The sequence below is a fragment of the Equus caballus genome, chromosome 16 (genome assembly GCF_041296265.1).
Source record: "Equus caballus isolate H_3958 breed thoroughbred chromosome 16, TB-T2T, whole genome shotgun sequence".
Taxonomy (NCBI): domain Eukaryota; kingdom Metazoa; phylum Chordata; class Mammalia; order Perissodactyla; family Equidae; genus Equus; species Equus caballus.
This window is the reverse complement of record NC_091699.1, coordinates 78,834,947-78,862,476: the sequence shown is the minus strand read 5'-3', so window position 1 is coordinate 78,862,476 and position 27,530 is coordinate 78,834,947. Positions and strand designations below refer to the sequence as shown.

Below are 27,530 nucleotides of genomic sequence, written 5' to 3'. Positions count from 1 at the left end.
CCTCCCGTCCCAAAGTGTTATTTGGAAGTGTCCAGCAAATTGCAACACCAATTGATGGAATGGAAGAGCAGGCAAAGCAAAGATTTTGAGCCTACTGAAGTCCAAGTAGTAACAGGGAACTGACCATTGCCTGGACCTTTTAAGCCAGGCTAGCTGGATCTCTAATAAAAAGAGGGTGTTGAAATAGCTAAACTTACAAGTTCTTATTTCCAAATTTCTACGCATTTGACAAATAAGAAAACAGACTTTTGGAGTAGAAGAATGAATGCCCAAGCACACACATGGTGATTAGGCTGGGTCTGGAAACCAGGACAAGGGTTGGTTTGTACAAAAGGTGTATTAGCTAACTATTGCTGTGTCATAAATCACCCTAAAACTTAACTAGTAATCATTTATTCTTTTTGGCAATTTCTCCTGGTCAGAAATCCATGAGATCTTTGGTGAGCTGGTTCAGGCTCAAGGTCTTTCATGAATTGCAGTCATTTGAAGGATTGCCTGGGACTGCAGGACTCACTTCATAGGTGGCTCACTCCTGGTTGGAAAGTTGGTTCCTCTTCACGTGGGCCTCTCTGCAGGCTTGTTTGAGTGTCTGCAGGACATGACCGCGGCTTTCCCCAAAGGGAGCAATCCAAGACACCAAAACAATAAAGTAATAATACCTTTTATGATGCAGCCCTGGAAGTCACACATCATCAGCTTGGCCATATTCTGTTAACACATGCCAGCCCTGTTTCAGTCCCAGCTCTGCCCATCTGCCAGATGTGCTATTTTGGACCAGCACCAAAATTCTGAGTTCCCTTCTTTATAATACAAAAATAACTTCCTATCAGGGCTGTTTTGAACATAACCCAATATAACAATATCAAGAAGTGCTTAGTACAACGACCTACCCCACAGCGGGTATTTAGAATTGATTTCGCTTCCCTAGGAAGCTTGTCCCTGGTTTGTCTCATTCTTCCAAAGTTTAAACTCCGAACATCCCTTTTTTCCAACCCCTGGAGAGACGAGTCAGTTTCCACCCTCCCTACCCTAACTCGGATCCAAAGTAGGACTATTTCGGGGTCGGAACTCTAGTTCCGGGGGCTGACCTCGGAGCCCGGAGCGCATTGAGAAACGGACCGGAAGTGGCTCCGGCGGCGCGCTCCGTCTCTCTCGGTCCGGCAGGGCGTCCGCGGAGAGCCTGCGGGACTGCTGCTGGGCCCGTACGGTGGACGCGTGGCGGCAGCGTGGGGACACCCTGAAAGCAGAGCGCCCGGGCGCCCGGAAGTGTAGCGCGCCGAGCCCTCCTTGACCACTCCATGCCGGGTTGGAGGCTGCTGGCTCAGGCCGGCGCCCATGTGCTGGGCCGCGGGGCGGACGGCCTGGGTGCTGCCCGGGGCTCGGGGCACAGGTGGGTGTAGGCGAGAGGCAGGGGGTGGGGAGGTCCCCTTAAAACCGCGGGCTGGAGCGTGGCCTGGCAGGCGAGGAGGCCGCCCCGGCTGGAGGAGGAAGGGAGACCTGAGGGACAGCACAGTGAGGGTCGTTACTCTAAGGAAGTGGCCTTTAAAGGGTTGGAGGGGTGGTTATCTTGTTTTTAAGGCTTATGAGCCAGTGCTGGCAGCGAGTGTTACCGATAGCGGTAATACTATCTGCCAGTTATTGAGCGTTTCCTATGTTCTGGATGCTCTGTTAGGTGTATTAGGCCCCTAAGCTCTTGTAGCCTCACATGAGAGAATAATCATCGGTTGTACAGATACTATCATTATTCCATACTGTCATTGTTCCATTTTGCTTAAACGGAGGCTTAGAGAGGAGAATTAATTCGCTCAAGGTCACCCAACTAATAAGTGCAAAATTAGGACTCTAACCTGCATCTTCCTGACTAAAAAGGATGACAGACTACAGAAAGCTTCGCTTTTTTCCCCCTAACCCTCTGCGCAAGAATTAGATGCTTCCTTCCTGACCTCCATCCTCTAAAGTCTTTCTTGGTGTGTTCAGCTGGTCGGTGGTCATGTCTTGTGTGGATCTTTTAAATTTGCTCACCCGGTTTTTTCACCCCCCTGAGCCTAGGCCGTGTCATTGCGGGGAAGAGGTGAGCTGATCAGAGAAAGATCAGCTCCCACATTCCACTGCCTCCACTGGAGAGAAACTATTATGGTACAGGTTCAGATGGGTCAGTGGCTTCTCCTGTGTTTAGGTAGGGTTACTGTGTTAGAAATCTGTTTATCCCAGAAGAGAAGATGAAGGGCTTTTCCTCCAGGGTAACCGTGGACAGTTAAAATGTCAGTCCCCTTATTATCATAGGAAATGTCAGGAAAAAAAACTTGCACAGGATCCAAACTCTTTCCTAAGGCCCAGACTACATTTTTCAGTTCATGTGATCTCCCTTCCCTGCCTTAGATAGGGGAACTTGGGATTGCGGTTTGTTTTCTCATTTTTATTTTTACAGAACAGACATCTGGCTTTCGGTTAGAAGTCTCCATGGCAAGAGTGGTACTTGGTGGGATGAGCATCTTTCTGAAGAAAATGTTCCGTTTGTTAAGCAGTTGGTCTCTGATGAAGATAAAGCCCAATTAGCAAGTAAAATGTGTCCTCTGAAAGATGAACCGTGGCCTACACATCCTTGGGAACCAGGTGGTGGTTTTGTATTTGATGAATTGTCTCCTAATTACTGTGTGTCTGACACATTCAAAATATAGTGACTGCTTGATAAATTTATCATCTCTTGGATTTCTTTGTTATGTCTTAAGTGTGACTTTTTCGTTGTGGTTTGGTTGACAAGTTTATTTCCAGCATCCTAGTCTACTGTTAGTGAATCTCGGAAGGTAATCAAGACTTCCTCAAGAAGCTGTTTTGCAAGTGAAAGGAGAGTCATTCTGCATACGTTTTCTGTTTCCTTCAGATAAAAAAGATTATAAAATATATCAGGGAAGATAAGCTGGAAGAGTATGATCTAGACTGTAATGCGTCACAGACGTTGTCAGTTGGGATGTTCTAGCACTCCGGGTTTGCCACTCATAACCCAGACTCAGCTCTTTGTGCCTCGTAGAATGCTGTACCCATGTGTAGCACACCAAGAAGAGTAAGACCTTTCCAGTTGAGAGTGTGGTCTCTAGTTGGGGTTTATTGTGACGGTTGAATTGTAGAGTGGCCAAAAGTTCTTCTGGAACGACTTTATCAATTTATGCGACAAATCTAAATGTCATGGTGGAGGCCAACCTATTTTTAGCAACATGACCACTTGCATCATCCTTATAACCCCAGCTAACTTCTTAGAATTTGAGTGGTAGATGTTTTCTAATTAATGGGATTGGATATGAATTGATACTAGGACAGCAAAGCATAATGATGGATTTATTGTGCCCTCTATTAACACCATTGTTTTAAAACCAGAATATATCAGTTTACCTATTTTCTTTATTTTATACAATTTTCTTATATTTGTTTATTTTATAGAAACTTATTCAGTAGCAACATATTATGCCAGGCGTGGTTGAACTCACTTACATCCTGAGGGAACAGTTGTGTTTTACTCTGAGAATATACCACTATGTTTCTTGTCTGCCTGTTCCTTATATTGAAACCACAGTTTAGGAAATACCGTTGCATCAAGTTGGCTAATACTGAAAAAGCTTGTGTCAACGTTGATTTGTTTTTCATTGCCAGGTTCCGCTAGAGTAGGCCTTATTGCCCTGAAGCTGGGCATGATGCCTCTATGGACCAAAGATGGTCAGAAGCATGTGGCCACCTTACTTCAGGTAAGAAAGAAACAGAAGGTGTAATGGGTCTGTATGTATGCTAAGATCTGTTTGTGTAAATATGAACGGGCAATATTTGTATCCTGAAACATTTAACTGTGTGGTAAAGAATAGGATAATGTCAAGTAATAATACTGTTAAAGAACTTTGCTTTGATGGTTTCAGTGAATGTTCTCACGTTTACCTGAGTGGTGGCCTTCTTGATACAAGCATTGGGATAACTGGGGCAATGAATGAAAAAAGATTATAATCTAGCTTCCTACAGATCTACTAGTGTAATTCATAATCAGAAAAAAATCTCAGTCCCATCTCATTTTCATTTATGGAGTTCTTTCAATTCCAGCATTCAAACTCCAAAAGAATCAAATCAAACAATTTTGATTCTTTGCTAACTAAGAATATGGCATTCTCTTGTCTGGGGAAGCAGCATTTTGTCCTCTGAGATAAGGTAAACTAATGGTTAAGAATGTGGGTCCTGGGACCGGAATAGCTGACTTGAAATCCTACTTCTATCACTTCTGGCTGTGTTCCTTGGAGCACTGTGCCTCTTCTGTAAAAGATGTGGTTTTATTCTGTAAAAGAAATAATTATGACCTACCTCAAAAGGTTATTGTGAGAATTGCACAAGATGCTAAATGTCAAGCACTGAAAACTTAAAACAATGTTAAATGTCCAATAAATGTTAGCTGCTGTTGTCTTTATCATTATTATTATGGAAAGATCACTGGTAAAGCCAGGAGTCCGTCATTCCCCAAATCACTTTGGACGTCCCACTTTGTCTTTGAGGCCTAGTTTAGACAAGTGATTAGACAGATGACGGTAATTATGATGAGAGCTCATGCACAGAAGTGCTGAGAGTGCTCATAGACACAGGGGGCCACCAAGCCCTTAGTAAATTTTTATTTCCTCCGAATGATCAAGGAGAGTATTATAGTTTGTAGAATTCTGTGGAACTTTGGGAGCTTTCAGGAATGACTGGTGGGGTTGTAAATTGGCACACCTATTTCGGAAAACAGTTTAGCATTATTTGGTAAAGTTGAGATAGGTGACCCTGTAGTCTAGCAGTTCCATGTCTGAGTATTACTAGAAAACTTACCAGGTGCACCAGGATAGCTGGGCAACCATGTTTATAGCAGTATTACCCTTAATACTCCAAAACTAGAAGTAACCCAAGTGTCTATCAGTGAACAGTAGAATGGGTAAATAAATCCTGGTGTTTTCACATATTGGAATGCTGGATAGCAATGAAAATGAATAAAATACAGCTACATACAACAATATGGATGAACCTTACAAATATAATCTGGATTGAAAGAAGTAAGACTTGAAAGGGTACATATAGTCTGATTCCATTTATATGAATTTTAAAGTAGGCAGCACTAAACTACGTTATTAAGCAATACTTGCAAAGATGGTACTTACGAAGAAAAGTAAGTAAAATCTAAAAGAAAGAGAAAAGTTCAAGTGAGTGATTATCATAAATGTCAAGAGTAGTGGTTATTTCTTTTTTTGTTATTTTTTTGAGGAAGATTAGCTGTGAGCTAACAACTGCCGATCTTCCCCTTTTTGCTGAGGAAGCCTGGCCCTGAGCTAACGTCGTTGCCCATCTTCCTCTACTTTATATGTGGGATGCCTACCACAGCACGGTGTGCCAAGTGGTGCCATGTCCGCACCCGGGATCCAAACCGGCAAAGCCCGGGCCGCTGAGAACCTGAATGTGCGCACTTAATCGCTGCGCTACCGGCCCCCAGTAGTGGTTATTTCTAAGGCTGTGCTTCTCAACTTTAGTGTGCCTCAGAATCACCTGGAGGGCTTATAAAACAGAGGTTATGATTTAGTAGGTCTCAGCTGAGACCTGAGAACCTCCCCTGCATTTTCACCAAGTTCCCAGGTGATGCTGATGCTGCTTGTCTGGGGACCACACTTTGAGAGCCACTGCTCCAGGGGTTTAAAAAAAAGAGGTGGGAGGGAGTGACTGGGAAGAGACGCACGGGGTTTTGGGGCTTCCGCTTGACATGAGTAGTGGTAACATGCGTATTTCCTTTATAAATACTCCTTTTGTTGTATATTTATGTTTTTTTCTTGATGTGTTATATTTGGCAGTTTTTTAAAGATTATTTCTGTATTTTAAGATTGTGGTTAGTGTTAGATGGATGATGAGACAAGTAACTTTAGGGAATTCCTAACTGTCCTAGGACCTCAGCGAGGCTGATGTTTAGTGTTAAAATGTATCTTGGCACATACTTAGTTTTTTTAATGTTTGCTTTTTAGGTACAAGACTGTCATGTCCTGAAATATACACCAAAGGAAAACCATAATGGAAAAAGGGCAGCCCTGACCGTAGGAGGAAAAACTGTGTCACGTTTCCGTGTAAGGATGTATTTCCCTTCCTAGAATAGTGCATTTCACTAGTTTCAGATCTGAATTCTTTAAGTTTTGAGGATATTCCATAGCCACAAACTTGTATTTGTTCATGAAGTAAATTGTGGATTTTGGGGGAGGCAGTCTTGTAAAGCCATTGAGCCCTGGAGTCTGAGAGACTTTGAGTTTGTTCCAGTACTTCCCCTCACTATCTGAACAAGTAACTTTACCCTGTAAGCTGCAGTATTTGCCTGTCTGTAAAATGGGGATAAAAATACTACTTACCTAAGAGATTTGTTATCAGGATTACATGAGATTTTTCACATGTGCCTGACATGTAACAGACACTCAATAGATGGTAGCTATTTGGTTATTTTGTTTTGTTTTATGTTTACTTTCACTTTGTTTCTAAATTATCTCAGCACTTGACACCAACAGCATGTGAGGATTAATTTTGTATTTATCAGAAGGAACTTTCAGTACTTGGGAGAAAGCTGTATACAAAGCCACATCAGATTTGTTTTAAGTAAGGTATTTTTTCCCAAGTAGAATACCAATAGAATACTGAGTTTGTAGGTTAAATTTGAAAAATCTGCACAATTAGTATCTATTGGATGACTAAAACCAGAGAGTATCTTTCCAATAATAGTGATGGTTCTCATTAATGGGTCCTGAAACATCTTTAGGTTTACTAAAACATTGCTTATTGCTAAAGTAAACATTTTTCCATCATAAATACTTTATGAAATGAACATGGATGGAAATTAGGATATAACTTATACTATGCAACTGGCAGGTGTTTATTGTGTGCCTTCTGTTTCCTTGTCATATTGAGCACTGATTACATGCTGGGTACATCAGCATTAAACCTTTTATATATATTATCTTATGTAACTTTTTCAGCCTCTGAGGCTAAAGAGGTTAAGTAACACTCAGGGCCACCCACTGGTAAGAGGTAGAGTGACAGTCAGACTCCAAAAGCCTTGCTTTCTTAGCTGTCTTGATAACCACCTTCTGGGAACATATAGGCTAGTGGGGAAGATGGACAAATAAATCAGCCATCTCAGGACAGTATTATAAAGGCAACAAGCAGAGAAGAGGGGGTGGCCCATTTTGCTTAGGGAAATCCTAGGAGGTTTCACAGGGAGAAGCCCAGCAAGGAGAGAGTGTTAAAGGCATGCCGGAGGAAATGGTCTCTGCAGAAGCAGGGACCTGTGGAAGAGTATGTGCTTGGGAAGAGAAGTGTGATGTGTCTGGATCTTAGTGTGCGGCTGTGAGGCCAGCGGGGGAACGTGGTAAAGGTGCAGAAGGTGCACTTGTCACAGCAGAGTGCTAAGGAGTGTAGACTTCATCCTGTAGACTCTGAAGAGCTTTCAGCTTTCTTTAACTGGGACAGCAACACGGTCAAATTGTTGTCTTGGTTAACTGATGTGAGAAAAATCCAGATGCAGGGAGGACATTTGGAAGGTGGTTTCAAGCACTAGGGGGGAGTTGGTAAAAATCTTTTGAACCAAGGCACTTGCATTGGACTTGGAAGGCCAGGGATTTGTAGAAGACTGAGTGAGTGTGAGTGTGCGGTGAGAGGACGCAGGCGTAGAGTGGTTTCTAACTAAGCACCTGGGTCGGTGCTGATGCTGTCACCTGGAGCTGTGACCAGGAAAAGGAGGCTTTGGAGGAAAGATGTGTTTGACATGTTCACAGAAAACTCAGGTGGAGTTGTCCTTAAATAGTGGGATATTCTGATCAGTAAATTGGTGATGGTTGCAATCAGGAGTTTTATAGTCTATTGGACTATAGGCCATTTAGGCCTGTCTTGTAAGTATTAGAGAAGTTAGCTATTCTTGCATATTATGGTAGTATAGTTCATTTATTTTTCCATAAGACTTTATAGGGATATCTGTCATGCTATTAACTCTTGACAGTTTGTTGACTAGTAATTTCAGGGTTCAAATAATTCCACAGTAATTAAAAGCACAATGAGATATTTATGGAAACGTTTTTTAAAATATCAAATTTTTTAATTTTTAAATGTGTAAATATGTGCCAGTTCTTCATGTGAATAATTCTTTGGTTTGATAGACACCCCTGTTTTCTAATTGATTGTATTTCCTATTTTGTATTCTGACTAGCACCAGCATCTTTATTTTATCAGTTTTGTAAATTCGTGACTTTACAGCCTTGATATTTCTAAATCAGGCATCACGTAGGGATAATCCATTCTGCTCCAACAGATCAGTGAACGTCACTCCCTCAGAACTATGAGAGTGGAAAAACGGGTGGACATGGGGTCCAAGAAGCTGAGTTCTAATCCTGATTTCTATCACTGGCTCCTTTGCTCTCCCTTTTTGAATATCCTTTTTCTTACCCCTGAAAACAGGGAATTGGACTTAATGATCTCTCAATTCTCTCCCAGTTCTAAAAGTCTCACATTGGTTTTCTAATATTTTAGTTTTCAACAAAAAACAAAAATTCCCCCCAAAATATGCTTTCCAGTTCAGTTTATTCTTTTACTTGGTGATGATATAGCTAAAATTTTATTAACGTAATACTAATAACTAAAATATTACAGAAATGATAGTACTGACTTTCATACTTGAGCCTGTGGTCTACGTATTTTAGGTTTATCTCTTCAATGAATATACAGCACAGCAGGGTGATTGGGATGCTGTATTCTTATGTTGTAGTGGGTTTTGACCCACTTCACTTCCATACACTTTTAAAACCATTAAATCTCTAGTATGGGAAGTGCTATAGAGGCCCTTATTCTTCAAGATGTAAATTTTCTAGGTCGAGAGGACGTTTATTGCAATATTAAGAAAAAACTTTGGAGGCTGGCCTGGTGGCGCAGCGGTTAAGTGCGCACGTTCTGCTTCGGTTTCCCGGGGTTCTCCGGTTCAGATCCCAGGTGCGGACATGGCACCGCTTAGCAAGCCATGCTGTGATAGGCGTCCCACGTATAAAGTAGAGGAAGATGGTCACAGATGTTAGCTCAAGGCCAGTCTTCCTCAGCAAAAAGAGGAGGATTGGCAGCAGATGTTAGCTCAGGGCTAATCTTCCTCAAAAAAAAGAAAAAGACTTTGTCTTTGAATGACCTTTCTTTGGAATGGGATGTGAAAATGAAGTTTTGGAGTTTTTTATGAATAAAGCATTTTGGTTCAGAAAGGAAAAAGATTTTTGAAACTAAAAGTACACAGACTTCCTCTTGTTTGTTGTAACCCCCAGGGAAACTGCAAATTGATTATAGAGGGTTTAAAAAAAAAAAACTTGAGACCTATGAATATAAAATATCAAATAGAATTCTAAAATAAATGGATTAAATCAGTTTTATTTATAATAGTGGTAGAACTATTATTTTTTTTAATCTGTAAAGAATTTATGCCTCCAAGAAATTAGACCATTTTGCTTTTGCTATTTTTGTACCTTATAAATAAAAACTGATGTGGTACATAGTGTTTTTGAATAAGGAAGTTAAGTAACCTTAAAAGTTGATTAAATCAATTCATCTTAGGAGCAGAGAAGCATTTTCATTGTGGGAAGGATAATTGCAGAGAACTTCGAAGAGGGGGAAAAATGCAGCCTCATAAATGGGCTTATCCAAGTGTGACGCTGCTGTCAGTCTTTTAAATTGCCTTTTGAAATCATTTATTTGGAAGTTTAAAAAAAAGCCACTTCTGCTGATTTCAACTCAACTTGAGCATTTGGTTTTTCTTGTAACTGATAGCTAATTTTACAACATTTTGATTTTAAAAGAAAAAAACTAAAGTATTTAATTTTAGTGAAATTGGAAGATAATCAAGATACGTGTATTACCTTTGTTCCTCTTATGTCTCAGTCTATAGTTACTTTACTACTTAGGTCAAGGTGTTTATCGTGTTTATTTTGCATTACTGGGAAAGTAAAGGATTTTCTCAGAAGCCTCCTGGCATACTTAAAAGCTGATATTAATAAAATAAGATGCTTTTTAAATCACCAGGTGGAATATGTGAATGTTGAAAATAAAATTGAAGGCTGTTCTAAAATTTAATAAATCTGAATATAACACATCAGGAAAATAATTTCAAGGAGCCACATTTTCAAATTACAATTTTTGTGTTTGCTTTTATTGTGGAAGAAGTGAGTTATTGAATATGAAAAGCAGGGGACTTGTCACCTACAACATGACTAACAATAATGTACAACTGAAATTTCACAAGATTGTAAATTATTATAATCTCAATTAAAAAAAAACGGGACTTGTAAGAGTGGTGATGCATATTAGTCTCAGATTTCAGCATGTGGGAAGTGAAACCATAGAGAATGACTGGAATGAATTTATGTTGTCACTCTCTTGGAGGTAAGGATGGCTCATGAGGGAGCTTTATGAGGTACAAAACGATCTTATGTGAACATCCAAAGCAGAGCTTCTTAGCATTTGTCGGACAGTCCCACTGGAGGGCCCCAGGGAGATTTCCAGGGGATTGTGGGCTGATCCAAAAATTAAAGTTCTATGCTTACAGGCAGTGCCACCCGATTTCATGTCGACTAAAGGCAACCTACAAAGTAACTTATAAAGGGCACTAAGAGGGCCGGCCTGGTGGCGCAGCGGTTAAGTGTGCACGTTCTGCTTCTCGGCAACCCGGGGTTTGCCGGTTCGGATCCCGGGTGTGGACATGGCACCACTTGGCAAAAGCCATGCTGTGGTAGGCGTCCCACGTATAAAGTAGAGGAAGATGAGCAGGATGTTAGCTCAGGGCCAGTCTTCCTCAGCAAAAAGAGGAGGATTGGCAGTAGTTAGCTCAGGGCTAATCTTCCTCAAAAAAATAAATAATTAAAGGACACTAAGAATTAACATTTTAAACTGAAATTAGCAAATAGCTGAAGTTTGTTGGGTATTCAAATGCTGTATTCTACAGATTAGTCTGGCTGTGCAGATGCTCCATTGGAATTTAGGGGAAGGATGCTTTGTTACCAGAACATCATCAGTGTCATCTTGTGTTGGTTGGGCATTTTCAATTGCTGCTAATCTCGCTTTTTTTAAATTACAAATTACTATTGGTTTGGTTTTATAATAGTTTAGTTTCCTGTAGATTTGTTCATCCTCAGAGTTAGTTATGATGTTTATTTTAGGCCTACAATTTTGTAATAACTAGACTTAAAGACAGAGGCCACACACTGTCAGGCTACAGACACAGTGCTGTGTCCCAAGAGCTGATGCAGCAGGAGGAGTGGAAAGGTGGGGTGACTTGGAGAGATAAACCAGGACTTCACACCCAGGTGCATGTCTGCCCTCCATCTTCCGTGTCTTTTCACCATTCATTTAGCTCATTTCTGCAGTGTCTGACCTGCCACTGTGCTTGCCACAAAAGTTAGAGACACAGCTGAATAAAATAGCCCTTCCCATCCAGGTGCTCATAGGCCAGCAGGCAGACAGACGTGTAATTTGATAAGTGTAAGGTAATGCTGAGTAATTGAGATACATGCAGGGCCTAGGGATGGCATAGACAAAGGAGCAGGCTGCTCTGGCAAGGCTGCCCAGGGAGGGATCCAGACAGGAAATATCACTGGAGTTGGGATCAGACATGTATTTAACATTTTTAAATGAGCTTTGGAGGTGCAGGATGGGGAGGAGATTACAGGGCAAGAGATCAGTGTAGGCAGACACAGGTAAGCATACATAGAGTGTCACGGCCCACTGGAAGCCTGCGGGTGCTTCATTTATGATTAGAGGGAAAGTTGAGGGAGGAAGAACAGCAGGAAGATAGGTATACCTGTGTTGGTTATATTCTCATGAAAGAGGCCCTCTTCACATCAGGAAAGTACACATCACATGGTACAGCTTTTTAGGCGAGTCTATATCAAGAGTCTTAAGAATTAAAAAAAAAGGCTGAGGACATTATTGTAAGGAAGTAAGATGTCCATAAAGTTTTCTATTCAAGGCTGTTTTCTATTCAAAGATATTTACAATAGCAGAAAAAAGTCAGGGGTGGAGGGAAAGCAGACATTAGGACCTCCAGTAGCTGCGAATATAGCAGCAGCTAAAGTCCCTGCTTTCAAGAAGCTTACGTTTTGGTGGGATTTGCAGCAAGACAGGGAGGCTGTTGCAATTGAAGATAAACAATAAAAAATGTATATTGTGACGGAGGGAGAAAAGTGCTTTGAAGAATAATAAAGTAGACTGAGGGGATTATGAGTGACAGAAAGTGGTGCTATTTTAGATACAATAATCAATAAAAGTAAGTGGATACTTGGAAGGAGAGACCTGAATAAAGTGAGGGGGAACATGCAAAAATCTGGCAGAAAAGCATTTCAGGCATGGGGAACAGTATGTGCAAAGGGCCTGAGGCCAGTGTTTGATATGTTCTTGGACCAATAAGGAATGCATGGTACCTGAAGCAGAGTGAGCCAGGAGGAGAGTAGTAGATGAGACCAGATTGTATAGAACCTCATAAACCATGGTAAGGACTTAGGACTTGATTCTGCCTGAAATGGAAGCCATTGTAGAGACATGATGTAGCTTGAGTTTTGAAAGAGTCATGTCTGCCTGTGAAGGGAGAACAGACCAGGGGGTCAGGAGTGTGGAAGCTTGGAGACCAATTAGGAGACTATTAACATAATCCAGGCAAAAGATGGTGGTTTGGGGTGGGGATGAGAAGTGGTTGGTGTGAGCTGTGTTTTTATATAGAGTCTACAGGAATTGCTGGTGGATGGACATGGGAGATGAGAAGGAGAAAAGTCAAGAGTGACCGTAAGATTTTTGGTCCAATCAACAGAGTGTGGAGTTGCCATTTATTGAGATTTGGAAGACCAGAAGAGAGCAGGCTTGTGGGGGGGTATTGAGTTCAATTGTGGACATGTTAAACTTGAGTTGCTGCATGACGTCAAAGTGACATACTGAATTGGCAGTTGGACATGTGATTTCATAGTTTGGAGTAGCATTTGGGATCGAAGAGGAGTCTGGTGTCATTAGCATATGAGAAAACTCAGAGTAGTGAGCGGAAACCAACTGAAAGTCTTTCAAGGACAGAGTGGTCACCTGTGCCAGGCATTGCTGATAGAGCCAATAAATGAGTATTGACCAGTGTATTTGACCACGTGGAGATTGTTGATGACCTTGACTAGGCACTTTCCATTAAATATTAGGGGCTGAGAGTGCCTGATTAAAGTGGTTTGGAGAAAATGCGAGGAGAGAAAATAGATTCAGCAAGTCTTTCAAGGAGCTTTGTTGTAAGGGGGCATAGGAAGATTAGCTGAAGCTCACTAAGTGGTGAAATTTTTTAAAAGTTTTAATGTATGAGTATTGTGCCATCTTTGTATACCGATAGGAAAGTTCCCGTAGAAAGGGGAAATTGATGATTCAGAAGACGGTGGCTACAGTTTCAGGAGTAAAGCCATTGACTACGTGAGGCGGGTGGGAATCAGCAGTACACGGTGAAGGATTTGGCTTTTAATAGAGCATGGGCAGTTCATGTGTCATTGGGATTCCTAGCCACAGTTTCACATCGGAATCATATGGTGTGCTTAAAAAACCGATAGCTGGAGGTCACCTTCAAGCAGTGAGGTTACAGTCTCCAAGCACAGGGCCCTAGCACTGGCGTTTTCTAAGAGCTCCTCCTGTGCATTTCATGCATCCTGGAGTAGGGCGGGAGGATGGCGGTATGTAGGTACTGGTGCAGGCAGTTTGATTGATTTGGTGATGTGAGCTTGGGGAAGCGCTCTTGATTCTTCTGTTTTGTCAGTGAAATAAGAAGTAACGTGATCAGTTCAAGAGGGGAGGGAGGGGGAACAGTGCTGGAGGTTTTAAAAGAAGATATGACATGGTTGCCTTGGAAAGTGTGAGAGGGATTTAATAGTGAAATGTTGGGGCCGGCCCCATGGTTAAGTTCACGCACTCCGCTTCGGCGGCCCAGGGTTTCGCTGGTTCGGATCCTGGGCGTGGATGTGGCACTGCTCATACGGTCATGCTGAGGTGGCGTCCCACCTGCCACAACTAGAAGGACCCACAACTAAAATATACAACTATGTACTGGGGGGCTTTGGGAAGAAAAAAGAAAATAAAATCTTTGGGGGAAAAAAAAAATAGTGAAATGTAGTTTGGCCAGGCCACATTTGGGACTCATTTTGAAGTTTGTGGTTGTGCATTTGAATATGACCTATCATGTCTTTTTCCAGCTGCTTGGAAGCAGGTGCAGAGTAGACAGAGTTGGATTTCTCAGGATTGGGGTTCTTGATACTTAGCATCTCCAGTCAAAATTAAAATATGAGTACAACTCTGTTTCTTTTCCTACATAATAAAGATCTTCCCCCATGTACTGTACGTGAGCTACGCTATGCACATGGTTGGATCCTAAGTGTAATAAATTATAGATGAAAATCTCACCTCCCTTAGGGTGCTCTTTGTTCGTTAAGGGAACAGAATGCTTTTTGACTTGTTTTCTGGGTGTTAATAACTTGGCTTAGATCTCTATGCATTAACCTCCACCTTTAGTGTTGAATGTGTTACTTATGTGTGATGCTTTTCCTCTAGAAATCTACATCTATATTGGAATTTTACCAAGAACTTGGATTGCCGCCAAAACAGAAAGTTAAAATCTTTCACGTAACAGATAATGCTGTAATTAAGCCAGGTAATCTGAGGTCGGGGAGAGGAGGGAGGTAAAAGTACCCAAATATGTGGTTTGTTTAATGTCAGCCCTTTCAGTAAAGCTGAATCCACAATACAAAGTCCCAAACATTTATTTTTAAATATAAAACGGTTATCTGATTTAATCACTAGGGGCAAACAAGTGTTTTTCTAAGTGGAAAGAACTGTAGAGAACTCTTTGTTTTCCATGAAAGAGGGAGGAACTCCTTTGTTTTTGATGTACAGAGAGTCACATTTGGAAAAGCCACTCCAAATAAATACACTAACTTTTAAAATGTGAAGTTCACTGTTTGTAGGCTGGCATTTTATTAAGTGAAGAATAGCTAGACTCTGGCTGAGATAGAAGAATTTGAGAAAACATAGCCTGACATGGGAAAATGACTGATGACAGCACCTTGATGTAAAATCCGAAAAGTATTGTACCTAATCCATGGAATGTCAAGATGTAAGATTTGGCAATTCGATTGTATTGGTTCATGTAGTTAACAGCATTTTGATGTCTTTGAATTTCAGAAGTGCTCCCTGATCTCTTGAGAACTCGGATTCTAACAAGTAGATAGTAGAAGGATATTTTAAGATTTGGTATTTTAATATCTGAACTGAATTTCTTTAAGTAAAATACAATTGTAATAGGCCTTATTAATTGGAGTGACAGAGGGTCAGCCTTGATATAAACTAGAATTAAAAGTTTTTTTTTATTAATGTTATGATAGATTACAACCTTGTGAGATTTCAGTTGTACATTATTGTTAGTCATAGAATTAAAAGTATTTTTTGAAGTGCAAGTTTTGCAACTTTAAGGTAAAGTAAATGGAATTAAACTAAGGGTAAAAAGTCCACATTAGCTTTTGCTGTAGCTTAAACCATATGAAATTGTTATTTTTGTGGGTGAAAAAGGGTCAGATATCAGTTCAGATCATTCAGCCTGATAGAAATTTAGTCACTTTTAATCTTCCTTGTTTTTTAATTCAAGGTTTTTCTCTGTCCATACAAATCCAGGTTAGGTCCTCCCTTAAAGGATACTGCCCTCTGAAATCCTATAGTACTTTACTCCCTGTTTTAAAAAACAAAAGTTAGCTTTTAATTACATTCTCTACTACATTGGTTCCAGCTTTTTATTAAAAAAGAGGTGTCCTATTTGACAATGTTAATGTTGATTCTTCACCTAGATAGTAAATTCTTGAGGTCGAGGCCCATGTCTTATAACTTTGTATTTCTTTTTTATTTTTTATTTTTTTGAGGAAGATTAGCCCTGAGCTAACTACTGCCAATCCTCCTCTTTTTGCTGAGGAAGACTGGCCCTAAGCTAACATCCGTGCCCATCTTCCTTTACATTGTAAGTGTGATGCCTACCACAGCATGGCATCCCAAGCCGTGCCATGTCCACACCCTGGATCGAACCAGCGAACCCCGGGCCGCCAAAGCAGAACATGCACACTTAACCACTGTGCCACCGGTCCGGCCCCTAACTTTGTATTTCTAACTGTATATATTGTAAGTGCCCTATAAATGTTTGGAGATTAATTGCCAAATTTAATCCTCGTAAGTGTTAATTCCAAATTTTTATAAATAAATTGATATGCAGGGCTTTGACTTACAAAATTCCTTTAACATATTTCCCAAGTACATTTAAAATAAGGTTTTATTTACATACAACTAGTTTTGGCAATGTTAGTGCTATATAAAATTAGGGGTATCCATAATGGCAGTTTTTTGCTATTCCAAATACCTGGGCACATGCTAGAATAACTATATTTTATTGAAACAATGACCAGTCCACGAAAAATCTGGTATGTGTGGGCTTTACATGGATATCACACATACCATAATCATTACCCAATACAATGGACCTGTGTTCAAGTAAAGTTCTTATTTTTGAATAATTTATCTCCAAAGAGTTTGTCTTGATTCAGCCCCAACATTTTTTGAGTCATTCTCTTATTTCTATTTTCCTTATATGAAATAGGAAATATATCTTAATTCAGTGTATTGTTATTCACTAAAATGACCAAGAATCATCAAACTCATGTATTTATCAGCAGGAGCACTGTGTTGTCACAGCAATTGCCCATTGCATCCAGCACCGTTGAAGGTTGGCCTCCGAAGGCAGAAGCCTGTCAGCCAGCCAGTCTTTGGCTCACACCAGCACTTTGCGCCTTCTACTGGGCACACTGTTCTTCAACCCACGTGCAGTCCATTAAAGCATGTTTGTTGAGCAATTTTATTATTTTATTGTTGATGTTTCTAAAAACTGCAGGAGAGAATCTTCTGTCATTTTTGAAAACTGATAGCTAGAAGGCTTCCTGTATGTAGTTTATGTTTCGTGGTGTTGTTTCTGGGCTGATATATCTCCTATTGACTTTTTGTTTTCTTTTCATAAAGGCACACCTCTTTATGCTGCTCACTTTCGCCCAGGACAGTATGTGGATGTCACAGCCAAAACGTAGGTCTGCATAGCAGGTTCTCTTTTCCTTTTGTTTTCCTTAGATATTAAAAAATAACAGTGAGTGAAAGAAGTATAGTCTTTCAAGTCAGTGAATAAGGGAGAAGTAACCATTATTGTCATTCATAAGTCTAAGCTTTAGTGTTACTGTGTACCGGTTTTTAAATAGCACTGAGTTAGTTGTATGTGTAGAGTTCACATCAGGTTATAGCTTTTGAACTGAGTTTCTTGAAATGGGACAGAGAGAAAGGCCACATTACTCTAGTTCTTTGTGAGCTGGGCCCACTTTGAAGGCTACATACAGTTTGATGGTGAAATATACATGAGCAATGTCATAGAGTTCTTTTGAGATTATTGTGTAGTCTAGTAATTGGTGGGTTTTTCCAAATTCAAGGAAACAGTTAAATTAGAAACATTTTATACTGTTTGTGATAGTGGTGGTTGTGCTTAAGGTTCCCCTAAGGTAGCTATAAACATTTTTGTGACTGTTAGAAGCCCTATCAGAAGCTGAAGGAAGAAACAGTATTACACATTAGGCCTCTTCAGTAACATGACATTATCTCCCAGTACTAGATAAGTGAGACTTCTTCCATTGAAACAAAATATTTTTTTATACTTAAGGATTTAATTTGGTTGAAATCAACACTTAATTGTCACTCTAACAGAAATGCTGACTTTGAGTCATATTTAGACTGGGCAGTGTTATTTTGGGTACTGTAGTTTTTTCACATCTTACCATCTATTGGATGGCTTAAGATAAGTTCAGTACTGGCTAGATGATCTCCAGGAAACATTTAGATCTTACAGAAGTGGTTTTTCAATCATTAGTTGAGGTTACGTCACTATGGAATGAAGTAACTGAGCCCTTTATGTATGTTTGTGTAGAAATTGGTCAGGGTAGGTTATTAGAATCCATATGACCTAAGCTAACCTAAATTCCAAATACCAGTTCTTGTCCATTCCTGTTTCTTGTTCTGTCAACACAAATGATAATTTCACTTTTGTTATGTGCCTCAATTTTTTCCTTTTCATCATTTGACAAGATTTGCAACCTGTATTCCAGGAACATTCTGACTAGGAACCCTTTGAAAAATGAACAGTGGTCCACAGGTGCTCTGGGCTGGTCTTATGATCACAGTGACTGAGCCAAAGTAGCTTTTATCCAAGGAAACTAGATCAGTGCCAGCATTGGTTTCCTTAATGCACTCAGCTGGATGCATCTTCCTTTCCACGTTGTTATTGCCTACTTTTGGATATGGGCCAATGCAAACAGTTGCTCGGCGCTTCTGCCTTTGAACTAGCTAGAGATGGAGTGGGAGAGACTGGCAGTAGAATGGATCCCCCTTTTAGAGAGATTATGAAGCTCTCCTTGTTTTTCCCTGCTTCCTGATTGTTGCGGACTCATTCCTATTTCCTAAAATCACTAGTTTCTTGGTAACTTTGTTTGTTCTGCCTTCCCTTGTCAAGAACTCAAAATATTGGAGCTGTAAAGCTTTGGTTTAGGTTAGTTGGGGGGATGTGTGATTTTACTTTTTAAATTTAAATTACATATAATAAAATACCTCACAGTAATTCTGTTAATCTACATACAGTTAATAGTTTGTGAATTCCGTTATGTAGTTTACAGGATAAATGAGTTATTCTGAGAACCCTGCAAAGTCAGAGGCCTTTGTTAGCAGATGCCTTGTGGCAGGATTTGTGACTAGCTTGGATTAGGACCCAGCTTTTCAAATGCCTGTGTTCTGTAACCGCTTTCATTTCATATGCTACTGTTGGGTTTCCTTGGCTTCTTGAAAGTTATTTTTAAAACTTCAGCCACCTTCTTGTGAGTATAAAGTGAAAAAGGAAGTGTTTTTTGTTTTGTGTTTTATGATCATGTACCTAGAAAACAAGATTATGTAAAGCCATGTGCCAGCCTCAGGACTAGATAGCTGATAAGAGCTGCTGGGAGAATAATGAGCCCTGGGGTTTAAAGTAGTTGACGTTCAACTCTGGAGAAGGGAGCACCTTCATTTGAGAAGATCCTCTGTATTGTATGGACTGCAACATGGTATTCTGTTTGACTTTCATTGTATAACAGTAGAGAGAGGGGTTGTTTTAGCCCACACATGTGTGCACTGTACTCTAGTGTGCTTAATCTTTACATGGTATTACCTGAGATCAGAATGAAATGGGGGGCTGGCCCCATGGCTGAGAGGTTAAGTTCATACTCTACTTGGGCTGCACCGGGTTTCGTCAGTTCGGATCCTGGGCGTGGATGTGGCACCACTCATCAGGCCATGCTGAGGTGGTGCCCCATGTGGCACAACCAGAGGCACTCACAACTAGAATATACAACTATGTACTGGGGGACTTTGGGGAGAAAAAGAAAAAGAAGATTGGCAACAGATGTTAGCTCAGGTGCCAATCTAAAAAGAAAAAAGAATGCAATGGACTTTTTTGACCTTCCGATGACTATAGCTCTTGTAGCTGGCATGTTATTCTGCCTTCAAGATGCTTGTAAGTGCTTGAAACTATAGGGCTCTTTGTCCTTCTCATGTAGAGTTGTTTTGAATTCCTTCTGGCGGCAGCACTGGATCCTCAGCTGCATACAGTCCTAGTTGCTGCCGCCTCTTCTCTTTGCTGCTGACTTCCCTGGAGTGTGTGTGTGTGTGTGTGTGCACGCACTTATAAGTATGCACACGTGCATTTGCTTGCTTTTCTTTTTCTTTCTAAAATTTTTCTATCTCCTTCCACTGATGCTTCTCACATTTTGGACAGTTTTCCCTGCTTGGAGTTTAACACATAGTTTAACTTCACAGCCAGTGAGAATGTTCTTTTCCTTGTCAACTATAAATGGAACCACACTCTTTTGGGAGTAGGCTCTCTGAGTCCTCTCAACCCCTTACTGTGGCTCACTTACAGCCAGAGATTTACTACCTTGGCCTCCATTTCCAACCCGTTTTAAAATTTGGAAACTTTTGAGCTTCATCTTCTTGATTATTAATCCTGTTACGGTTGCAAACACTAGAGAAAAAGTTGTGCAGTGACATGGTTAGGTCAAATGGTGAAGGTGAAGTAGTTGAATGAGCTTCTTTCTGACTTGAATCTGGGCTTTAAAATTTAAATTTAAATAAATAAACAAACTCCAGAAAACCAGGAACAAAATTACCTCAGGACTGCCACTGGCATGAATTCAAAGCTCAAGAGGACACCCGGAGGACACCCCACGCCCACTGTCACGGACGCATCATCACCGCCTGCGTCCTTCAAGTCCTTCGAGACAGATACCTGACATTTTCCCCTAAACAATGCAGAATGCATTTCTACAGTTTCCTCTTTGTTTATTCTTTTTTCACTCTTTCCTGATTTCTCTCCTTTTTTAAAAAAACTACAAGTTCTAACAAGCACCACTAGGATTCAACAAAAAACAATGAGCTAACCATCCCATGCTGAGGATAGAATCAACAGTCAAACCTTATGTTTACAGCTGTTTCCTTCTCAAAATTGAGAAAGAAAGGGAAGACGTTAGACCCAAATCATCATCTGTCAGAAGTTACAGTGCAATATAATCGCCATTACAGAACAAGAATATACACTTTAAAAGGGTATGGGGTGGGGAACGCATCAATTTGCATGCTAGTCTTAAAATTTTATTTAGAATTAATTACATAAAACTGTCATATTTCAAAGACTAGGCTTTATTACCTATTAATAGCATAATGAAACTGTTATATATTAGATGTAATGTTATGAGATCACCGTCGTATATGCAGTTTGTGGTTGACAGAACCGTCATCATTATGCAGCACGTGACTGTTAGTTACAGCATCTACCTCATGGCCATGTTGTGAAGATTGAGCTAATGCATGGAGAGCTCTTAGCTCAAGGCCTGGCACATCATAAATGCTCAGGAGTATTGGCTACTGTCACTATTGTTGATATTACTGCTTTTTAATTTGTTTCACATTTTAAAAGAAAAAAATCTATGTTCTCCTCATTAGGAATTCAATTGTGGTGTCTTCTAATACATGAAGTTATTGCCTTCTTACTTTACACCGTCTTCCGTATAGCAACACAGCAGCCTTGCCAAGCACTCTTGGTAATTTTAGGATTACATGCTACCTGCTCCATCTAGAATTTATAGAGTAATGAGGATGCCCTTGAAATAGCTTCATGTCTCTCTGATTTGCTGGATATTTTTATATTTTCGCTCTAATCTCTTTCTCAAGAGGCAGTATGACCTGGGTTGAAAGCATGGCCAGATGCTTCCATTTACCAGGGATTTGACCTTGGGCAAGTGGCTTAACTTCTCTGGATGTAGATTTCATTATCTTTAACACGAGGATATGGGGCTAAATGGTTTCCAAGGTTCCTTTCAGTTCTAAAAATCTGTTTCCAAAAAATAATCCCTCAGTTTTCCAAGTGACATACCTCACTCTTATCTGTATTAATGAAGAAGTAACACATAAAAGTAGATTCATAGCACGTGGCAATAGGGTTTTCTGATACATTGATGAAAGTGATATGGCTAAAGACCTTCAGAAAACTGTTACGTCCTTTCATGATATTGCAGAATTGATTATTTTAGCTTTCTCTTCTGAGAAGAGCAGACTGAACTCAGGAGAGCAGATGTGGTATTCTGGGTTTAGTAGGACAGCCAGGACATGCTCCCTTTCATAAGAGGGTTCAGAGGAATCCCTGCACGTTCAGCTCTTTGTACTATTGAATGAACTGGATGTGACGTCAGAAAGCTATAAGCAGTGCACTCTTGCAGTCACTTGATAAAAATGTTCCCACATATTGATGAGAGGTTTATAGTTTTTAGACAGAAACAGAATACCTGCATTTCAGGTCATACTGTCCCAGACTCATCCTAGAGAGTAACAGCTATAGATATTCTATGCCAGCTTTTAACTTTATGTGATGGAACACAAAGCAACTGGAAAATTCCACCATGACTTACTTATAGGATAAGGAAATGTACATTACATTACTGTACATCAAATAGGTTTAGACAATGATACTGAATTAGGTAGAAATTGACTGCCAAAGTTTACGTGGATCTTCAGTAGAGATGCTTTATCCCTGAAATGTGTGGAGATGAAAGGAGGTAGATAACCTCTGGGTGAGTTTGTTGAAATGAGGAGAAGCTATAATTAAAGATTAAAATGTTGGTGCCGTATTAGTCCATCATGAATTAAAAGCTAATCCTCGTGCAGTCAGTGTATTAGCTAATAGGGCCTTTTATATACATGTAATTTATTTTAATAAAAATTGTCCTTTTTTGTTAACTAGAGTTTGTTTTGTCTTGGTTTTTTATTTGAAATCTTTTTGAGTGGTTTGAATCTAAAATATAGCAAAGTGATGTTAAGTTATATCCTACAAGAAATTCTTTTGATTGTTGATTTGGACATTATGCTTTTATGTTCATCAGTACTTTCTGACAATTAAAGATTTTACCTTACTCTAATCTTTTCAGAGTAGTTCCATTTTGTAAAGAAGCCCAATCTTGGTTTTGGCAAGAAAGTGACATGAATCTCCATTTCCCTGTATTCGTACATAACGTTTAACCATAGAGAAGCTGATTTTAAACCAGTGATTTCTTCACTTTTCCACCCCCACCTTCATTTTTATTTATTAAATATCAAAATACAGCCTGATCTTGGGGTGTCCTTAGAGAAGTCAACAGACGTCTCTTCCATTTAGTACTCAGTCACTGGTTTTCTGAGAGATTATGTACAAATCACTTAAACATTTTACAACATAATCAGCTAATGAGAGGAAGTTAAAGCTTAATTCGGAAATGGTTCTGATTGAAAACCTCTACTTACAGTATGGATTTTGATTTTTTTAATAAAGAAAATGAAGTGCTTTGCAGCTGGTGCAACACTTGATGACAAACAATTTCAGCTCTTTTTTCGGTAATAGTAGAAAGATGGGCAATGCAGTAGGAAGGGCGTTTGAGGCAGAGGGAACAGAGAGTGGCTATATTTAGGGATTCATGGAAAAATCTGCTGTGACTAGGATTTGTGGCGGGCAGTGTTTGAAAGGTAGGCTGGACCCAGTTATAAAAAGCATTATGTGCCCCAAACTAAAGAAGTTACTGGGAACCATTTAAGGTTGTGGTTTAGTTTGTCTGCTTGTTCGTGTTGCTCTTTTGTTTTTTCAAGCAGGAGACAGTTTGTGTGATAAGATTATCATCTTGGGAATTTCACTCTGGTTGCATAGAGGAGGACAGCTTGAGAGAGAGATGTTCAGTTTCTGCTTCTGAAATATTCTAGTTCAATGGCTGAGGTACCTCTGATTGGCTATGGTTGGCACATCTGTGGAATGGGATGGTAGCGGAATTCTTGCCAGAGGGCAAGGTTTGTGGAACTCCAGCTTATTAGAGTTAGCTTCAGGGTCAGCAGACTTTTTCTCAAAGGGCCAGATAATAAATATTTCAGGTTTGCAAGTATTATGATCTCCATTGCAACTACTCACTTATGTCATTTTAGCTCTAAAGCAGCCGTAGGCAATAAATAAATGAATGTGTGTGGCTGCGTTCCAATAAAACTTTTATATGCAAAAACAAGTGGCCAATAGAGGCCACAGTTTGCCAACCCCTGGTTTAAACCATAGTGAGAAAGAGGGTCAGAGGCAGGACTCTAAGACCATCTGTTCATGTAGCAGCAAAGAGAAAGGAACTTCTCAGAGAGTGTTAGGGAAGCAGGAAAATAGGAAGGAAATGATGATTGAGAGGTGGGGGAGAGTGGTTAAAAAGGAAGGATAGAGGACAACTCTTTCTATTTCAAAAGAGGCCATAGGAATTTGAAAACAAATTTGAACAGTATGAAGGAATTGCTCATTTTTTAAGATTGTGATAATGGTATTGTGGTTTTGTTCTTTAAAAGGATTCTTGTCTTTTAGAGATTGATATTGAAATATTTATGGATGAAATGACATGACATCTGGAATTTGTTTCAAAATAATCCATTGGAGTTTCAGGAGAGGGGAAGAAGTGAAACAAAATCGGCCTTGAGTAGATCATTGTTTGACCTTGGGTGATGGATACATAGGGATTCGTAGTACTAGTCTCTGCTTTTGAGTATGTTTTAAAACTTCTATAATAAAAAGTTATTTTAATAAAAGGCTTTTAGATTTGGGAATTAAGGCGTTAACCTCAGAGTGAGTTCCAGAGAACAACAGGAGAGAAAGATGGATTGCAGGTGGTGGATGAGAGAGGGAGAATCAGTTGCTTCCCAAAAAGGAGGAGAAAGAGGGATACAGAGGAGAGGGAAGGTAGAAGAAGCCAGTGGCATGGAACTTAGTGTTTCGAACTTTGGAGGAAGTTCTCAGAGGACTCAGAATGGATGAACTCAAGAAGACTCCTCACCTCGTGGACCTTTGTTTTATCCCCATATACAAGTGTATCCAGAATCATGCAATCAAAGGCAGTTTCCCACAGAGTAGGGAAATACTGATGGGTTTATATTCAAACCTGTGTGTATGCTGGTAGACGTTTGGCCATTTGTCACAATATGTCAAGGGAATGAAATTCACATAGTAGTAATCGCTAGAGATTTATAGAATGCACTTGGAAACATTAAATTGTCCATTTTCTTCAGCAAGTTTCTTACTGTCATATTTTTAAGCCCTTCTTCCCCTTTTCTTAATACCATCTCAAACTTTTATAAAAGCATGTCCATTATACCACATTTGGAAACTATAGGACAAAATAAAGGAAACTAATCCTCTTTCTTCCTAAGACATAGCTATAGCCAATAAAAAATTGCTCTGACTCCTCTCAGGTGGGCACTAAGGCTGAATAATCCACAGTCCCTACCCTTCATGAATTTAAAGTATACTAAGGGGACATGGACCGAGAAAGAAGGGCAATAAAGGCTCCTCAATTTAAATAGTCTGAGATTTTTGCTGAACTTTTGGTTTAACAAGTATAAATGCTCTAAGTAAAACACCTTTTTGTGTTTTCCGAATTTTCAGATATGTGTCACTAAATTTGGAACTTCTAACATTGTGTTCTTTCTGATTGGGATTTTCCTTTATTTGATTTTTTTCTGCTGTCATTAACTAAAAACAACAGCAGAAAAGGCATGGGGGAGAAAGCATGTGTGTTATGTGTTGTGTATCATTTTTAGTAAAATGAGGATTTTGTTTTGTGTGACCCGTGAAAAGCTTACGTTTGAAATGTGCCTGGGTAGGCTAAGTATAGATCAGTGCAGTTCTTGCTTTTGTTTTTTGTTCTCAAGTTGGGTGACAACTGAGAGAAGCAATAGAATAGATACCTGTACCACCCATGGATCAACAGGTGCACTCTATTCTGCATAATCTGAATTAAGCCAGTAATTTGTCACGTCATTTATGTTTTATCCTTTTGTTTAATGTTATTTATTGAAGAGGTTCCCATTGTACACAGTGTAACAACATGATGTATTCTCGAGCTAGACTGGAGAACAATCTGTAATTAGCCAACAGATAATTAGCACTTCAGGATACCACTTTCATCTTATAATCATTTACTCTTAAAATGAGCTAAATTATCTTCTGTAATTTATCTGGCATGTGTTTTTATTGGTGCCCACACTCGTGCTGTCTCTTTTTAAGTAAGAGATGAATCAGTTTGAGAACTCAGAGGGTCCCAGCAAACTTCCTACCAAGAATGGCCAGTGTTAGAGTGTGGTGTTTTTAAAACACATTCATTTTAGATAGTATTGCCAGTCCCCTCTCCTTTCTTCTTTAAAGTGTTATTTGCCAACACTAGGTTCACATGGCTCTTTAGGTATTTTTTATTTTTAAATTGCCAAGCTTTTTATTTTTCAAATGTGTTTTAAAATTCAGTGTTAAGTAGAAACATCTGTTAAATTTCTGAAGCAAAATTTCAGTAAAATATGTGATTATCATAGTTTCTTTCTTAGCTGTTAATCTCCTTGCACAATTTATAGTGGTTTTTCATTTAATCTATGTTAAATTTCTGTTTTAGCTCTTTGATCAGGAATGAGTATTATTTTGGGTTTTTGAGGCAAAAAAAAGAATTATGTACACACCGTAAGTGATGTTTTCAGTTGATTAATGTGAAGAAACTGGTGTAAGCTACATTTAAGTTATTCATGGACAAATAATTTTTGGCTTGTGCTTTGATAATATTCAGGTGTTAGGTTCTGCACGTAGTTCTTATTGTTTTTATGTTGAATTCTTGGTTTATCTAAAACAAACTGTATTATTCATATGGGCTTACTTCAGTCCTTTACTCTCTGATAATTCTTTGTTAAATGAATACTAAAGTCCTTATGGAAATAACATAGTTTTCATAATCTTTTTGCTATTGGTCCTTTATGTAAATGGCCTGAACTACACACTGTTTCTGTGCTTTGTTGAGGTTAGGGAACACTTCATTAAAAATATGTTGACATATCTAGTGAAAGGTGAAAAAAAATGTTCATCTTCAGAGTCTGTTAAAAACATATCTAGGGGCTGGCCCCGTGGCCGAGTGGTTAGGTTTGCGCGCTCTGCTGCGGGCGGCCCAGTGTTTCGTTGGTTCTAGTCCTGGGCGCAGACATGGCACTGCTCATCGAGCCACGCTGAGGCGGCATCCCACATGCCACGGCTGGAAGGACCCACAGCGAAGAATATACAGCTATGTTCTGGGGGGCTTTGGGGAGAAAAAGGAAAAAAAATTAAAAATCTTTAAAAAAAACATATCTATACAGGGGCCGACCCCAAGGCTGAGTGGTTAAGTTCGCATGCTCCACTTCAGCAGCCCAGGGTTTCAGCAGTTTGGATACTCAGCACAAACATGGCACTGCTCATCTGGCCATGCTGGGTACCACATCTGTGGGCAGGGTACCACATAGCACAACCAGAGGCCCTCACAAGTGGAATATACAGCTGTACGCTAGGGGGCTTTGGGGAGAAGAAGAAGGAAAGAAAGAAAAAAGGAAGATTGGCAACAGATGTTAGCTTAGGTGCCAATCTTAAAAATATATGTATATATCTGTACAGTCTTGTAATTTATTCTAACCCTTTCGTTGTACCATTTGTACTGATATATTTGACAGAGACAAACTTTAATAATGCTTGAACCTTAGTATTGTTTGCTTTCTACCTGTATCATAGAATGTTTCTCTGATTAGCAGAATTTTAAGAAATTGTTATTCTCTGATTTTATTTGTCCATTAGCCTCCTATTCAGAACTCGAGACCAAGATCCATCTGGTGTCTTCTAAAACTTATTCAGCATTTAGGGCATTATTATTGTTTTATTTAGTGCTCTGTTGTATTGGTTATCTATTACTGCCTAACACATTACCCTAAAACACAACAGCTTAAAACAAAAAAACATTTATTACCTCACAGTTTCTGTGGTCAGGAATCACAGTACAACTTATCTG

The 27,530-nt window shown here is 39.7% G+C and overlaps 1 protein-coding gene across 2 annotated transcripts in view; it reads left to right on the top strand.

The window, feature by feature from the left end:
• The first annotated feature begins 1,091 nt into the window (after positions 1 to 1,091).
• MRPL3 (mitochondrial ribosomal protein L3) overlaps positions 1,092 to 27,530 on the top strand; it is a 39,911-nt gene continuing 13,472 nt past the window's right edge. Inside the window, exons 1-6 of one of the 2 annotated variants that reach the window (XM_001497161.5) lie at positions 1,092 to 1,390; positions 2,429 to 2,613; positions 3,646 to 3,737; positions 6,009 to 6,107; positions 14,602 to 14,701; positions 17,101 to 17,161. In XM_001497161.5, the coding sequence (XP_001497211.2) occupies positions 1,299 to 1,390; positions 2,429 to 2,613; positions 3,646 to 3,737; positions 6,009 to 6,107; positions 14,602 to 14,701; positions 17,101 to 17,161 (629 nt within the window). In that variant the 5' untranslated portion in view covers positions 1,092 to 1,298. The remainder of the gene's footprint in view (positions 1,391 to 2,428; positions 2,614 to 3,645; positions 3,738 to 6,008; positions 6,108 to 14,601; positions 14,702 to 17,100; positions 17,162 to 27,530) is intronic. The other variant, XM_005600933.4, reaches the window with a different exon arrangement.